The following is a 15,182-nucleotide window of genomic DNA, read 5'->3' as shown; positions in this document are numbered from 1 at the left end:
CCTTTCGATCATTTTTTTCAGTGGAATCACCGGTTCAAATGACCCCATCCAATCCTTGCCAACCCTCACCCTGTGGTCCGAATGCTGTTTGTAAACCAGTTGGTGATTCTCCTTCATGCACATGCAATGAAAATATGATCGGGGCACCTCCAAACTGTCGACCAGAATGCGTTAGCAATCCAGAGTGTCGTAGTAATCAAGCATGTATCAGACAGAGATGTCAAGATCCTTGTACCGGAGCATGTGGAGCAAATGCTGAATGTCGAGTTGTCAGTCACACTCCAATGTGCATTTGTTCCATTGGCTTCACCGGCGATCCCTTCAGTCAGTGTGTACCGGTTCAACAAGATATTCCAAGAGAACCATCTTCACCTTGCATGCCTAGTCCTTGTGGAGCTAATGCCATTTGTAGAGAACAAAATGGTGCCGGATCGTGTACATGCATGGAAGACCATGTTGGAAATCCGTACGAAGGATGTCGACCGGAGTGTGTTTTGAATTCAGATTGTCCTTCCAACCGGGCATGTATCAGAAACAAGTGCCAAGATCCATGCCCTGGAACATGTGGTCAGAATGCAGATTGTCAAGTAGTAAACCATTTACCAACATGCACATGTATTGCTAATTACGAGGGAGATCCATTCCTATTCTGTAGCATGCAACAGAAAGAACGTAAGGAGTATTTTCTTTTGAATTTTAGGCAACGTATCATGAATTTCTATCGTCAATTAAACGGAGATATTTTTTCATGGCTAGTTCTAACACTTTTATATTTTCGTCATCTTAAGAATTAAATGTGGAATGCATAATTAAGTAGATTTCGATTGCATGTTGAAAGTAACGAGTAGACCACAACACGTAGTTGAAAAGATGATTGCATTATGTACCTCAAATTGGTTGATGTTTGTTTAGAAACAGATTTATGTTTATAGATTTCTGCAATCTACCCTTTCTTCTTAAAGTTGAAATTTACTTAACCTGATTCTAGAGATTGAAACTTAGTTATTAATTTGCTGTACTGACAAGAACAAATTATTTTTATTGATATATATTTCAATTGATGATCTGTAAGAGAATTTCAACAAAAAATCCAGCACTCATAAATTACTAGGATGATCATATGTGTCCAACAAATATTTATGCACACAACTTAAAAGATCTCTCTCAATGTTATTTACATATTATCTGACAGCAATCCAACAATATGTCAATCCATGCCAACCAAGTCCATGTGGATCGAACAGTCAGTGCCGTGAAATCAACGGTCAGGCCGTATGTTCTTGTTTACCAACATACACTGGAACTCCGCCCGGATGCCGTCCGGAGTGCGTAACTAGTTCAGAATGTACCCTGCATAAAGCCTGTATTAATCAGAAATGCGCTGATCCATGTACGGGAACCTGTGGAATCAATGCTAAATGTAATGTTAATAATCATAGTCCCATCTGCTCTTGCCAGTCTGGCTATACAGGAGATCCATTTACCAGATGTAATCCTAATCCCCGTAAGAATTTTAATTTTTGGTACTAGACAAGTTTTAAAAGTATTCTTTTAATCTCAGCACTTCCACAAGACACTCCTGTCATGAATAGAGACTCTTGTGTTCCATCACCATGTGGTCCCAATTCCCAGTGCAGAAACATCAACGGTTCGCCTTCCTGTTCGTGTCTAATCAATTACATCGGATCACCACCCAATTGCAGACCTGAATGCTCAATCAATGCTGAATGTCCAAGTAATCAAGCATGTCAAAATGAAAAATGCAGGGATCCTTGTCCGGGATCCTGCGGTATCGGGGCCAGATGTAACGTGCTTAATCATACACCAATTTGTACATGCGAAAGCAGATACACCGGAGACCCATTCACAAACTGTTACCCAGCACCGACACCCCCAAAAGAACCTACTCATGACGATCCATGTAATCCTTCTCCTTGTGGATCTAACGCTCTCTGCGACAATGGAGTCTGCTCATGTTCACCAGAACATCAAGGGAACCCATATCAAGGATGCAGACCCGAATGTGTACTCAATTCGGACTGCTCTCGAGACAAGGCATGCATTCGAAGTAAATGTACTGATCCATGTCCTGGAACATGCGGACAAGATGCTATTTGTGAAGTATTCAATCATGTTCCAATGTGTAGCTGTCCTTACGGCATGGCTGGAAATGCCTTCCTGCAGTGCAGACCTCAAGAAACTCCAATGGTATCAAATCCATGCAATCCGTCCCCTTGTGGCCCAAACAGCCAATGTCGCGAAACTAATGGACAAGCCGTTTGTTCCTGTGTACCAGGTTTCTTTGGGAGTCCACCGTCTTGTAGACCAGAGTGCACTGTTAGTGCAGAATGTTCACAGAATCAAGCATGCAATAATCAAAAGTGTAGAGATCCTTGTCCAGGAACTTGCGGTGTTGGTGCTCGATGCTCCGTCGTTAATCATAATCCAATCTGCAGTTGTCCAGAAAGATATTCCGGTGATCCATTTGTTCGTTGTCAAGCTATAAGTATGCTCATTCTTAAAAAAGTGTTAGAGAGCAAAATGTCATCTTTGATTTTTCTAGTTGTTCCACCTGTTCAAATGAATCCATCCAATCCATGCCAACCATCACCGTGTGGTCCAAATGCTGAATGTCGACCAGTCGGCGACTCCCCATCATGCACATGTTTGGACAATATGGTTGATTCTCCTCCTAATTGCAGACCAGAGTGCGTCAGTAATTCGGAATGTGTCAGTAATCTGGCTTGCATTCGCCAAAAGTGTCAAGATCCGTGTCAAGCAGCATGTGGAGCAAATGCGGAGTGCAGAGTTGTCAGTCATACTCCCATATGCATTTGTACCATTGGATACACCGGTGATCCGTTCAACCAGTGTACCCCAATGCAACAAGACACTCCGAAGGAGCCTTCATCCCCATGCGTACCCAGCCCATGTGGGGTTAACGCAGTGTGCAGAGAGCAAAATGGTGCCGGATCCTGTACATGCACTGACGATCACTTCGGCAACCCATACGAAGGATGTCGACCGGAATGTATTATGAACTCTGATTGCCCTTCCAATTTGGCTTGTATCAGAAATAAGTGTAAAAATCCGTGCCCTGGCACATGCGGACAAAACGCCGACTGTCAAGTCGTGAACCATTTACCATCGTGTACTTGTATTAATGGATATGAAGGGGATCCATTCCGTTATTGTAGTGCCCAACAACGAGAACGTAAGACAATTATGTTATTCGCTTATGAAAACTGCTTACATAATGATTATTTTCTGCTTGCGATCAATTCATTGAATTCGTTCAAATTTTTAAGCTTCCTGCTCAAGAATTATCTAAATCACCTTCAATAAAATCAAAAGTGAAAAGAAATCGAGAGTTGGTAGTAGTAAGAATCTATTCGGACAATACCTAACCAAATAGATCAAACCTTGCTGATTTACAACTACTAATGTGAAACAAACATGCTTAGTCGTACAGGGATGACTATACAAATTTGCTTATAACAAATTGAAAATGGCTAAAATAAAAACAGTTCAGCTTTGCTTGATTGTTTGGAAACGGAATAAAAGTATAATGAAGCCATCATTTAGCAGGCGTTTTCAAAAACACTAAACAAATACTTTCTGAAATAACCATTAAAATTGTTAAATTGCTCTTTCAGTTGAATTCCAATCCTTCATTCTAATTGAATTTAAGGCACAAATTTTCAATTTCGCAGAGAAAACTGGTTTTGCATTTTTCAACAATGGCTGTTTTCCTAAATTGTAAATAGAACCTCAAAGAAACCTGACAAAACACATTTTCCTATTCGTGATGAATGTATAGTATACAGAAAAAAAATCCATAATTTCACGATACCATTATTTTTCCTTGTCCTAAGAGATTACCTCGAATCGTTCAAATTTTATCTCACAAATCATCGAAATTAAGTATCAAGTAACACCAGTAATATTAAGCACAGGCTGTATGCTGTACTTCCGTAGAATCCTGGGAATCGTTAAAAGATATGAAAATAGTTATTGCTTCAATCCAAAACATGTGCATATTTAGAACCAATAGCAGAACTGCTGTTCGTTCGCACAAACTTGTGTGAAAGTCTAGATTCGTGGACCAACTTATAGAGTATAGTTTTCGCATATTAATCGATGCACCCAAAGCTTCCTCAAATGTACAGGAAATTGAGGTTTGGGGGAATTCAGAAAACGTTCGAAATGATAATATTTCAAACTAATAGCTTCCACAAATGCTTTTCAATATGATAATGGTTTTTAAAGTTATTGTTGTTAAGTAATTTCTATACTTGAAGTTGATTTAATACAAATACGTTCCACAGACAATGACTTTGACTAAAAAATTAACAAAAAATATTACTCTGCTAACCAATCTGGCCCTAACATCTGGCTAAACCTAAGTTCCTATATACAAAATAATTTAACCGCTATGCCGACACTGCAAAGCATTGAATATCAATACTGAAACTAGAATCTTTTATTTAGCTCAAATCTACCAAAATCCTTGTCAACCGAACCCATGTGGCCCCAACAGCCAGTGTAGAGAAATCAATGGACAGGCAGTTTGCTCCTGTCTGCCCAAATACATCGGTTCACCTCCTGGATGTCGTCCCGAATGCGTTTCAAGTTCCGAATGTTCTCTGGACAAGGCATGTGTTAACCAAAAATGTGTCGATCCATGTCCGGGTACATGCGGAACCAATGCTAGATGCAACGTTAACAACCATAGCCCCATCTGCTCTTGTCAAACTGGTTACACAGGAGATCCATTCTCACGATGCTACCCAAATCCGCGTAAGACCTCCTTAATCAGAATAATTCAGCAATAGAATAATGGAACCTTTTTCTTAGCCCCTCCTCAAGATACTCCAACTGTCATACGCGATCCCTGTGTACCATCGCCGTGTGGACCCAATTCACAATGTAGGAATATAAATGGAGTCCCATCTTGCTCTTGTCTAGTCAATTATATCGGATCACCTCCTAACTGTCGACCAGAGTGTACGATAAACGCTGAATGTCCGAGTAATCAAGCATGTATGAACGAGAAATGTCGAGATCCATGCCCTGGATCATGTGGTGTTGGAGCCATTTGTAAAGTTATCAACCATACACCGACCTGCAGTTGTGACGCCGGTTATACGGGAGATCCATTCACAAATTGCTATCCTGCGCCGCCTCCTCCGAGAGAACCGATTCAGGATGATCCATGCAATCCATCCCCTTGTGGTCCTAATGCACAATGCAATAATGGGGTGTGTTCATGTCTGCCTGAATACCAAGGAGATCCATATCAGGGGTGTAGACCGGAGTGCGTACTCAATTCGGACTGTACGAGGGACAAGGCTTGCATCCGTGGTAAATGTACAGATCCTTGTCCTGGAACTTGTGGGCAAGATGCTGTATGTGAAGTAGTAAATCACATACCAGTATGTAGTTGTCCCAACGGAATGACAGGAAATGCATTCGTACTATGTCGACCACAACAAACCCCACAACAAACAAACCCATGTAATCCAACTCCTTGTGGACCTAACAGCCAATGCAGAGAAATAAATGGACAAGCCGTATGTTCATGCATAACTGGATTCATCGGTAGTCCACCACTTTGTAGACCAGAATGCGTCGTAAGCTCAGAATGTCCACAAAATCAAGCTTGTAACAACCAAAAATGCAGAGATCCATGTCCTGGCACATGCGGAATAGAAGCAAGATGCACAGTGGTCAATCACAATCCAATCTGTAGCTGTCCCGATAGATACACGGGTGATCCGTTCGTCCGATGTCAACTTATAAGTAAGAGTACCCGGTGCTCTATTTTTTCTCCAGCATTAATCCCAAATTTCACGATTTCAGTTCAAACACCTGTCCAAATGACCCCAACTAATCCATGCCAACCATCTCCATGTGGACCAAATTCCGAATGTCGTCCAGTTGGTGATAGTCCGTCATGTTCGTGTCTGGACAATATGATTGGCTCGCCACCAAACTGCCGGCCCGAATGTGTCAGTAATTCAGAATGCGCCAATAACCTGGCCTGTATTCGTCAGAAATGTCAAGATCCATGCGCCGGAGCGTGTGGAGCGAATGCTGAATGCCGAGTTGTAAGCCACACTCCCATCTGTGTTTGTTCTGTTGGTTTTACCGGAGACCCATTCAATCAATGTGTTCCGGTACAACAGGACATTCCAAGAGAACAAACGTCGCCCTGTACACCGAGTCCTTGTGGTGCAAACGCAGTATGTAGAGAACGTAACGGTGCTGGATCTTGCATTTGTCTCGAGGACTATTTCGGAAACCCGTATGAAGGATGCCGTCCGGAATGCGTTTTGAACTCGGATTGTCCTTCAAACCGAGCCTGTATGAACAATAAATGCGTTGATCCGTGTCCAGGAACTTGTGGACAAAATGCTGAATGTCAAGTGGTCAATCATTTACCTTCATGTAGTTGTTTGAGCGGTTACGAGGGGGATCCATTTAGATACTGCAACATTCTACAAAGAGAACGTAAGATTTTTCGATTTAACAGTATATATTTGCTTCCGCTTGCAATTTTGCTTTGCCCACCTATTTCCAAAGATTAGAAAGTTCTTCAATGCTTCATAAAGCATATTCCAACAAATTGCAAAGATGTAGTAAAATTAAATTTGAGATAGAAATTCGATTTGAAATTTCCAGACAAGATTCAATTTGACGGAGTTACACAATGCTTTTACTCTACAAATATCAAAAACCTAAATTAAATTTCGAACACCATTTTGTCAAACATAATTCACTAAAGTGTACGTTTTTTTATGCTGTCGCAGCAGTTCATATCGGCAAAAGACGACCAGCGACAATTTTTTTAGTGCATCAATATACGAATAATGCGCGATATTTGCGACCTCATATATTTCACGTCAAACGTAATAGTTATTTTCCAATTTTCAACTTCAACGGGAATATGATATTCTACTAAGAGTCATTTCTGGGAATTTCTACGAGTTTTTCATAAATTCAAAACACTTTCGGGACAACTTTGTTCACTTTGAAAACTATCTAATAATTGGAAATATGTCAGAAGAAAATAATTTCATTGTTCATAAATCGGATAATTAAAGAGTTTGATTTTTTGGATAATATTTCAAAACAGCGATAAAAGAATACGTAAATCCATGTCAGCCAAATCCATGTGGACCCAATAGCCAATGCCGTGAAATTAATGGTCAAGCTGTATGTTCATGTCTGCCCACATATATTGGGTCTCCGCCAGGATGTCGTCCAGAATGCGTCACTAGTTCTGAGTGCTCTCTCGATAAGGCATGTGTTAATCAGAAATGTGTTGATCCATGCCCTGGTACTTGCGGATCTAATGCACGATGTAACGTAAACAATCACAGTCCTATTTGTTCTTGTCAATCTGGATACACTGGTGATCCTTTCACAAGATGTTATGTAAACCCACGTAAGAATCAATACGTACGCTTACTCTATAGTTCTATCTGACATATGACATTTACACAAACAGCTCCTCCGAAAGACCCGGAAATTGTAGCCCGCGATCCCTGTGCACCTTCACCGTGCGGACCCAATGCTCAATGTAGGAATTTGAATGGAGTTCCATCCTGCTCATGTCTAGCTAACTACATTGGCTCCCCACCCAATTGTAGACCGGAGTGTAGCATCAACGCTGAATGTGTCAGTAATCAGGCTTGCATCAACGAAAAGTGTAGAGATCCTTGCCCTGGTTCTTGCGGTGTTGGAGCACATTGCAGTGTTATCAACCATACACCGATATGTACCTGTCCAAATGGGTACACCGGAGATCCTTTCACCAACTGCTATCCAGCTCCTCCTCCACCCAGAGAACCAATCAAAGATGATCCCTGTAATCCTTCACCATGCGGTGCAAACGCTCAATGTTCCAATGGAGTGTGCACATGTTTACCAGAGTTTCAGGGAGATCCGTATCGTGGCTGTCGTCCAGAGTGTGTGTTGAACTCAGAATGTGCTCGAGATAAGGCTTGCATCCGCAACAAATGCATTGATCCCTGTCCAGAAACCTGCGGTCAGAATGCTGATTGCGACGTAATGAATCATATACCGGTTTGTAGTTGTCCGCGAGGAATGGCAGGAAACGCATTTTTGCAATGTATACCGCAGCGAGCTCCCATAGAAACTGATCCATGCAATCCTTCACCATGCGGTCCGAATAGCCAATGCCGGCCTATCAATGGACAAGCTGTCTGTTCTTGCATTCAAGGCTATTTCGGAACACCCCCCTCTTGCCGACCAGAATGCTCAATAAATTCGGATTGTGTACAGAGTATGGCATGCACGAACTTCAAATGTAGGGATCCATGTCCTGGCACCTGCGGGGTGGGAGCGAGATGCACTGTAGTAAATCATAATCCAATTTGCAGTTGTGGGTATAGAATGACCGGCGATCCATTTGTTAGGTGCTCTGAATTAGGTAACATTTGATACATTTTTCAATCAAAGTTCATTATTGTCATACGAAGTTTTTGTCACCAGTTGAGAAACCCATCATCCAAGACACTCCTCGGGACCCTTGCATTCCTTCACCGTGTGGTCAGAATGCTGCTTGTGTGAATCGCAATGGTAATCCGTCTTGTTCTTGTCTTCCCAACATGATTGGAGCGCCTCCGAACTGTCGTCCCGAATGCATTAGCAATTCAGACTGTTCCAATGCGCTAGCGTGTATAAACCAAAAATGCCAAAACCCTTGCTCAAATGCGTGTGGAACCAATGCTGACTGCAGAGTATCTCTTCACATTGCAAACTGTATTTGTCCAGAACGATACACCGGTAATCCATTCGTCAACTGCTTCGAAGAACGTGAGTTTCGATTGCGTTTGTTAGACAACGTGCGTTTATTGAAAAGAAATACATTAAACTAACAACTTTTCTATAACGTTTTCAGCTATTACTCAACAACCGGCACCAGAACCGAGAGATCCTTGCTATCCATCACCATGTGGTACGAATGCTCGATGCCGACCAGTTGATGGAGGTTCAGTGTGTGAATGTTTCGAAAACTATTTCGGAAATCCATACACTGGCTGTCGTCCAGAATGTGTCTCCAATTCCGAATGTTCTAGAAGCACGGCTTGTATTCAGAACAGATGCAAAGACCCTTGCCCAGGAGTTTGCGGACATAACGCAGATTGCAATGTTATTAACCATACACCGACTTGCACATGCCCGGAAGGAATGATCGGTAATGCATTCGAACAATGCTTGCGAAAACCAGAACCCCCATCACCATCAGATCCATGTTATCCATCACCGTGTGGCCAGAATACAGTCTGTCGATCCTCCGGAGGAAATGCAGTCTGCGAATGTCTCCCTGACTTTAAGGGTACGCCATTCGGTAGAGGCTGCTACCCGGAATGTGTCATCAATTCAGATTGTCCAAGAGACAAAACTTGTGTGAATAAAAAATGTGTCGATCCATGTCCAGGAGTTTGTGGATACAGAGCAATATGCCATGCAATAAATAACAACCCCGTTTGTTCTTGTCCAAGCAACATGATTGGTGATCCATTCGTTGAATGTGAAGAATCTCGACCCAGAGATCCATGTAATCCATCTCCGTGCCGAGCAAATGGAATTTGTCGTGTGACTGGCGGACGCGTCGAGTGCCAGTACCCAGAATGTGTCACAAACTCCGACTGCTCATCCAATCGGGCATGCTTCAATCAGAAATGTAAAGACTCATGCATTGGAGCTTGCGGAGTGAACGCTATCTGTAACGTAGTAAACCATTCACCAGTATGTTCATGCCCAGAGCGACACGCTGGTTCACCTTACGTTCAGTGTATTCCTCAAATGGATCCTGTTCCTAGACCAGAATGTACTAGTGATGATCAGTGCACCAACGACAAGGCCTGTATCAACCAGCAATGCATCAATCCTTGTACAGCCAACACCGGATTATGCAATCTCAATGCCGAATGTAGAGTTCAATTCCATCGTGCAATCTGTACATGCCGGGAAGGATACACAGGTAATGCTCAATTCGCATGCTATGAAATCGGCTGCCGATCCGATTCAGATTGTCCTGCGAGGGAGGCTTGTGTCAACCGGAACTGTGTCGATCCGTGTCAGTACACGCAATGTGGACGAAACGCGTTATGTAGAACGGATTACAATCATAATGCAAGATGTCACTGTATAGATGGCTACAGAGGAAATGCATTGGCAGGATGCACTCGACCGGAGTGCACAAACGATGATGAGTGTCCCTATCATTTGTCATGTCAAAACGAGCAATGCAAGGATCCATGTAACTGTGCTCCAGGAGCTCAATGTAGAGTTGATAACCATAGAGCACTGTGTAGATGTCCACCAGGATATACGGGCGATGCCAGCTTTGCTTGCGAAAAAGGTACCCGCATTACGACCAGTAGATAGTATTTAATTTTCAACTAATCGAATGACTTTATGTTACAGAACCTCTTAGAGATAATGACCAATGCAAAATGGACGCAGATTGTTCTAGTAAATTAGCTTGTTTCAGTGGAATATGCAAAAACCCTTGTTATGAGACGAAACCATGTGCTGCGCATGCGATTTGTACGGTACAAGATACGCTTCCTCTTCGGACAATGTTCTGCGTATGTGAAGATGGATATGTTGGTGATGCCGAAAAACGATGTTTGCCAGGTTTGTTGGAATACCAAACAACGTCTCAAAATTACCAGCTTTCAACTGCCATAACAGATATAATAATACTCGCTTTAATTTCCAGATTACTCCAAATTATCTAAAATAATAACTTTTCCTTAGACCATCCTTAGCAGATCTGTTTCTGTATTTAACATGCGCAATTCTTTAACTATTATCCAGTAACATCTCAAAGGCTAATTCTCATATTTCTTCACTTAGTATCTACGGACACACCTGAATGCACTTCAGATATTGAATGCGCCGCGACCGAAACATGCAGAAACCGAGTGTGCGTAAATCCTTGCACGGCGTTCAATCCATGTGCACGTTCGGCTGAATGTCTAACTCAAAGCCACAAGGCTATTTGTGTGTGCCCCAGCGGTATGGTCGGTGATCCATTCCAAAACTGCTACCGCGAACCGGTAATAGCACCGGAATGCACCGTCGACTCTGAGTGTGCCAGCAATCGAGCTTGTATCAACCAGAAATGCCAGGATCCGTGCGCTGAAGGCAACCCATGCGGTGGAAATGCAGAATGTAGAACTCAGTATCACAGACCACTGTGTACATGCCCGCAGGGTTGGGGAGGCGACCCAAGACTTCAATGCTATAAGCGTAATTTTTTTATGTTTTATTTGAATACGCCACCAGACATTCAATTTATATTATTTTTCAGCGGAATGCCAAAACGACAACGATTGCCCGTACGACAAGGCTTGCTACAACGAGAAGTGTTTGAATCCATGTACGTATGGTGCAACACAATGTGGCCGTGGAGCGGAATGTCTTCCACAGGGTCATCACGCCAATTGTATCTGTCCACCTGGAACTCAAGGTAACCCACTCATTTCTTGCGTTACTGGACTTTGCCAGTACAATGAAGATTGTGCAGACCATGAAGCTTGCGACAGATTGAATAGAGTTTGTCGACCTGTCTGTGATAACGAAGCATGTGCTCCAATGGCCAATTGTATTGGTAGAAATCATCAGGCGACATGTGAATGTATTCCTGGTTCTCGAGGAAATCCATATGTAGGCTGTGCAAGAGACGAACCGGAACCAGTGTGTCGAACCGATGGAGACTGTCCATCACAACAAGCTTGCATCAACAGTCACTGTATTAATCCATGCACGGAAATCCACCCATGCTCACGGCAGCAATCTTGTACGGTTGTTGACACTTTGCCACTTCGGACAATGATTTGTGCGTGTCCTTCGGATATGATAGTGGACGTAAACGGTCAATGTAAGCCGATTGTGGTTGAGGGTTGTCGAACTGACAATGATTGCCCAGACACAGATCGCTGTATTAGAGGACAATGTACGTTAGCCTGTCGAGCAGAGCCTTGCGGGGTCAATGCTCAGTGTGTATCCAACGGACACCGCGCTCTTTGTTCCTGTGCACCTGAATACGTTGGCAATCCACACATTGAGTGTACTCCAGAAGCTAGAGTACCGTCACCCAAGGAATGCTCACGCGACGACGATTGCCCTCTGGACAGATCATGTGTAAACGAGCGGTGCATTAATCCCTGTACCCAAAATATGTGCGGTCGAGGTGCAATTTGTCACGTACGGCAACACGAAGCGGTTTGCAACTGCCCTTCAGGATATAACAAGGATAATTCCGGCCACTGCATTCCACGTAAGTATTATGATATTAATTCCAACAGATGCATTGTTCTATCGATCATTTGATTTATATTATAGCATCTGCCGATCTGCCAAAGTGTCGTTCAAGCTCAGACTGTACTTCAAGTGAAACGTGTGTTAACGAAATCTGCGCGAATCCTTGTAACTGCGGCCAAAATGCTGATTGTTATGTCAAAGACCATTATCCAGTGTGCAGTTGTAAACCAGGCTTCTCCGGAAATGCACAATTCGGATGTGTCAAACTTGGATGCCAATCAGATAGTGAATGTGCCAATGACAAACAGTGTTACAATGGGGAGTGTCTGAATCCTTGCTCTTTAGATAATTCATGTGCTCTAAACGCCGAATGTTACGGTGACAAACATCGTGCCGCCTGTCGCTGTCTGCCCGGATTGGAAGGTAATCCGTTCGATCAGTGCCGTCGGGTAGAGTGTCACTTCGATGGAGAATGTCCTGATAATCGTGCCTGTATACAAGAACAATGTGTTGATCCATGCAGTGCACTCACTCCATGCGCGCAAAATGCCATTTGCTTCACTCGTAATCATGCTTCCCATTGCAAGTGCCCAGATCATCTTCCTGAAGGAAATCCGTTTTCTTTCTGTGAACGTCGTATTCCTGAACCGGAATGTACGATGGACGTCAATTGCCCAAGCCAACGGGCCTGCATTAACAATGAATGTGTTAATCCATGTGTGGCGCTTACACCTTGCGCTAGATCTGCGCACTGCACCGTCCTGAACTCAGTTCCTGTACGTACCATGGTTTGTGAATGTCCAGAATTACACGTGCCGGATTCGAATGGAGAATGTAAACGTATCGTCCTACAAACGGAGGTGGAATGTACAAGCGACTCTCAGTGTTCGTCGAACGAAGCTTGTATCAATCGCCAGTGCAGAAACCCGTGCAACTGTGGTACACACGCCATGTGTACTATAAAGAACCACCGAGGAATTTGCTCTTGTGAAAATGGATATGAAGGTAACCCGAATATAGCATGCAAAACGATTGGATGTCGAGTTGATTCTGAGTGTGAGTCTAGCAAGGCATGCATTAACGGAAACTGCGTTAATCCATGTTTGGATCATAACCCCTGCGGAATCAATGCCGAGTGCTTCGCTGTTTCAAATCGTGCCGAATGTCGCTGTTTGAGTGGTTACAGAGGAAACCACTTTGTCCAGTGTACGGTTGTTGAGTGTCGCAGTAATAACGATTGTCCAAACGATAAGCAGTGTCGCAACTCTCAATGTGTTAACCCCTGCATTTATGACAGTTCATGTTCACCGAGAGCAGAGTGCAAAGCGCAGAATCATCTAGCAGTGTGTAGGTGTCCGCTAGGGTTAGTTGGAAACCCGTATGTGGACTGTCGACCTGAGGTCCTTCCGGAGTGCGTCTTCGATACTGACTGTCCGTCGCACCTGGCTTGTATTGACAACAAATGTATAGAACCATGTGGAGCTCTACAGCCATGTAGTTTGCCAGCAAGATGTGAAGCTATTCCCTCTTCGCCAGTCAGGACTATGATCTGCATTTGCCCAGATGGATACATCAGTAGCGGAAGTGGAACTTGTAAGCCAGTAATCAAATCAGGTTGCATATCTGATTCAGATTGCTCCAGCGATACTTCCTGTATCAACAGCATTTGTAGAAATCCTTGCAACTGCGGCCCCAATGCCGAATGTCGAATTAAAGACCACAAACCAGTATGCTCCTGCAAACAAGGCTACGACGGAAATCCTGAGATTGAATGTATCAAAATCGAATGTCGTGCCGATGATGATTGTTCAAATCAACATTCGTGTATCAATCGACAATGTGTGCCAGTTTGTACAATTGATTCTTGTGGAAAACAAGCGGAATGTTACGGCCAAAACCATAGAGCAATATGCGAATGTATGCCAGGATATGAAGGTGATCCTAGGGTTCGATGCAAGCTACTGGGATGTCGAGCTGATTCGGATTGTCCATTAGATAAGGCCTGTATTAACAGCAAATGTGAGAACCCTTGTGAGCGACAAGCTATCTGTGCACAAAATGAGCTTTGCCGAGTATATCATCACCGTCCAGAATGCGCCTGTCCACCACCATTCGAGGCTGATCCGACTAGAGGATGCGTACTGCGGGACGAACGATGCCGTACAGATGGAGAATGTCCATCACAAACAGCCTGCATTCAAGGTGATTGCGTAAATCCGTGCAATGTAACCGAACCCTGCGGCGTAAATTCGATGTGTAGGGTATTGGATACTCTTCCTGTTCGTACGATGATCTGTGAATGTTTGCCGGGTTATCAAGGAAATGCTGCTATTCAATGTGACAAAAGTAAGTATTTGTATACAGTTTTTTTTTGCGGAAGTATATTATTCTAACTATACCATTTTACACAGTGGCACTTTGCCAAACCGATCGTGGATTCATCCGAAACGCTAACGGTGAATGCATATGTCCTCCCGGGCACGGTCTTACCATCTACGACGACTGTCAGATTTGTCAAGAGAAAGATGGACTAAAGATAGATGAATCAGGACGTTGTGTGTGCGCTTTGGAGCGAGGTATGGTCATCGATGAAAGGGGACGCTGTATTTGTCCAACAGACTACGGTTATCGGCTAACCGAGCGTGGCGAGTGTATCCGTACCGCTGTACCAGAGTGCATACGGGACAGTGACTGCCCAGATTGGAGATATTGTGACGAACAAAGCAAAACTTGCGATGATCCTTGTACGACGAAGGTATGCGGAAAGAATGCGCTCTGTAATGCAACCAACCATCAAGCCGTGTGTCAGTGTATCGCTGGGTACACAGGAAATCCCGAGGAGCATTGCAGTAAGTATCAAATGTTTGTTTCTATGA

At 43.5% G+C, this 15,182-nt stretch overlaps 1 protein-coding gene across 1 annotated transcript in view; it reads left to right on the top strand.

The window, feature by feature from the left end:
• LOC131427166 (uncharacterized) overlaps positions 1 to 15,182 on the top strand; it is a 334,261-nt gene that overhangs the window by 315,860 nt on the left and 3,219 nt on the right. Inside the window, exons 63-78 of the mRNA XM_058590132.1 lie at positions 22 to 672; positions 1,193 to 1,504; positions 1,562 to 2,506; positions 2,564 to 3,214; positions 4,492 to 4,800; positions 4,858 to 5,802; positions 5,863 to 6,513; positions 7,139 to 7,450; positions 7,514 to 8,458; positions 8,521 to 8,844; positions 8,930 to 10,396; positions 10,462 to 10,674; positions 10,897 to 11,292; positions 11,354 to 12,322; positions 12,388 to 14,652; positions 14,718 to 15,155. Coding sequence (XP_058446115.1) covers positions 22 to 672; positions 1,193 to 1,504; positions 1,562 to 2,506; positions 2,564 to 3,214; positions 4,492 to 4,800; positions 4,858 to 5,802; positions 5,863 to 6,513; positions 7,139 to 7,450; positions 7,514 to 8,458; positions 8,521 to 8,844; positions 8,930 to 10,396; positions 10,462 to 10,674; positions 10,897 to 11,292; positions 11,354 to 12,322; positions 12,388 to 14,652; positions 14,718 to 15,155 — 11,793 coding nt within the window. The remainder of the gene's footprint in view (positions 1 to 21; positions 673 to 1,192; positions 1,505 to 1,561; positions 2,507 to 2,563; positions 3,215 to 4,491; positions 4,801 to 4,857; positions 5,803 to 5,862; positions 6,514 to 7,138; positions 7,451 to 7,513; positions 8,459 to 8,520; positions 8,845 to 8,929; positions 10,397 to 10,461; positions 10,675 to 10,896; positions 11,293 to 11,353; positions 12,323 to 12,387; positions 14,653 to 14,717; positions 15,156 to 15,182) is intronic.

This window comes from Malaya genurostris, chromosome 2, assembly GCF_030247185.1.
Source record: "Malaya genurostris strain Urasoe2022 chromosome 2, Malgen_1.1, whole genome shotgun sequence".
In the NCBI taxonomy this organism is placed as follows: domain Eukaryota; kingdom Metazoa; phylum Arthropoda; class Insecta; order Diptera; family Culicidae; genus Malaya; species Malaya genurostris.
Note: the sequence above shows the minus strand (reverse complement) of the source record. Positions and strands in the feature narration are given on the sequence as shown.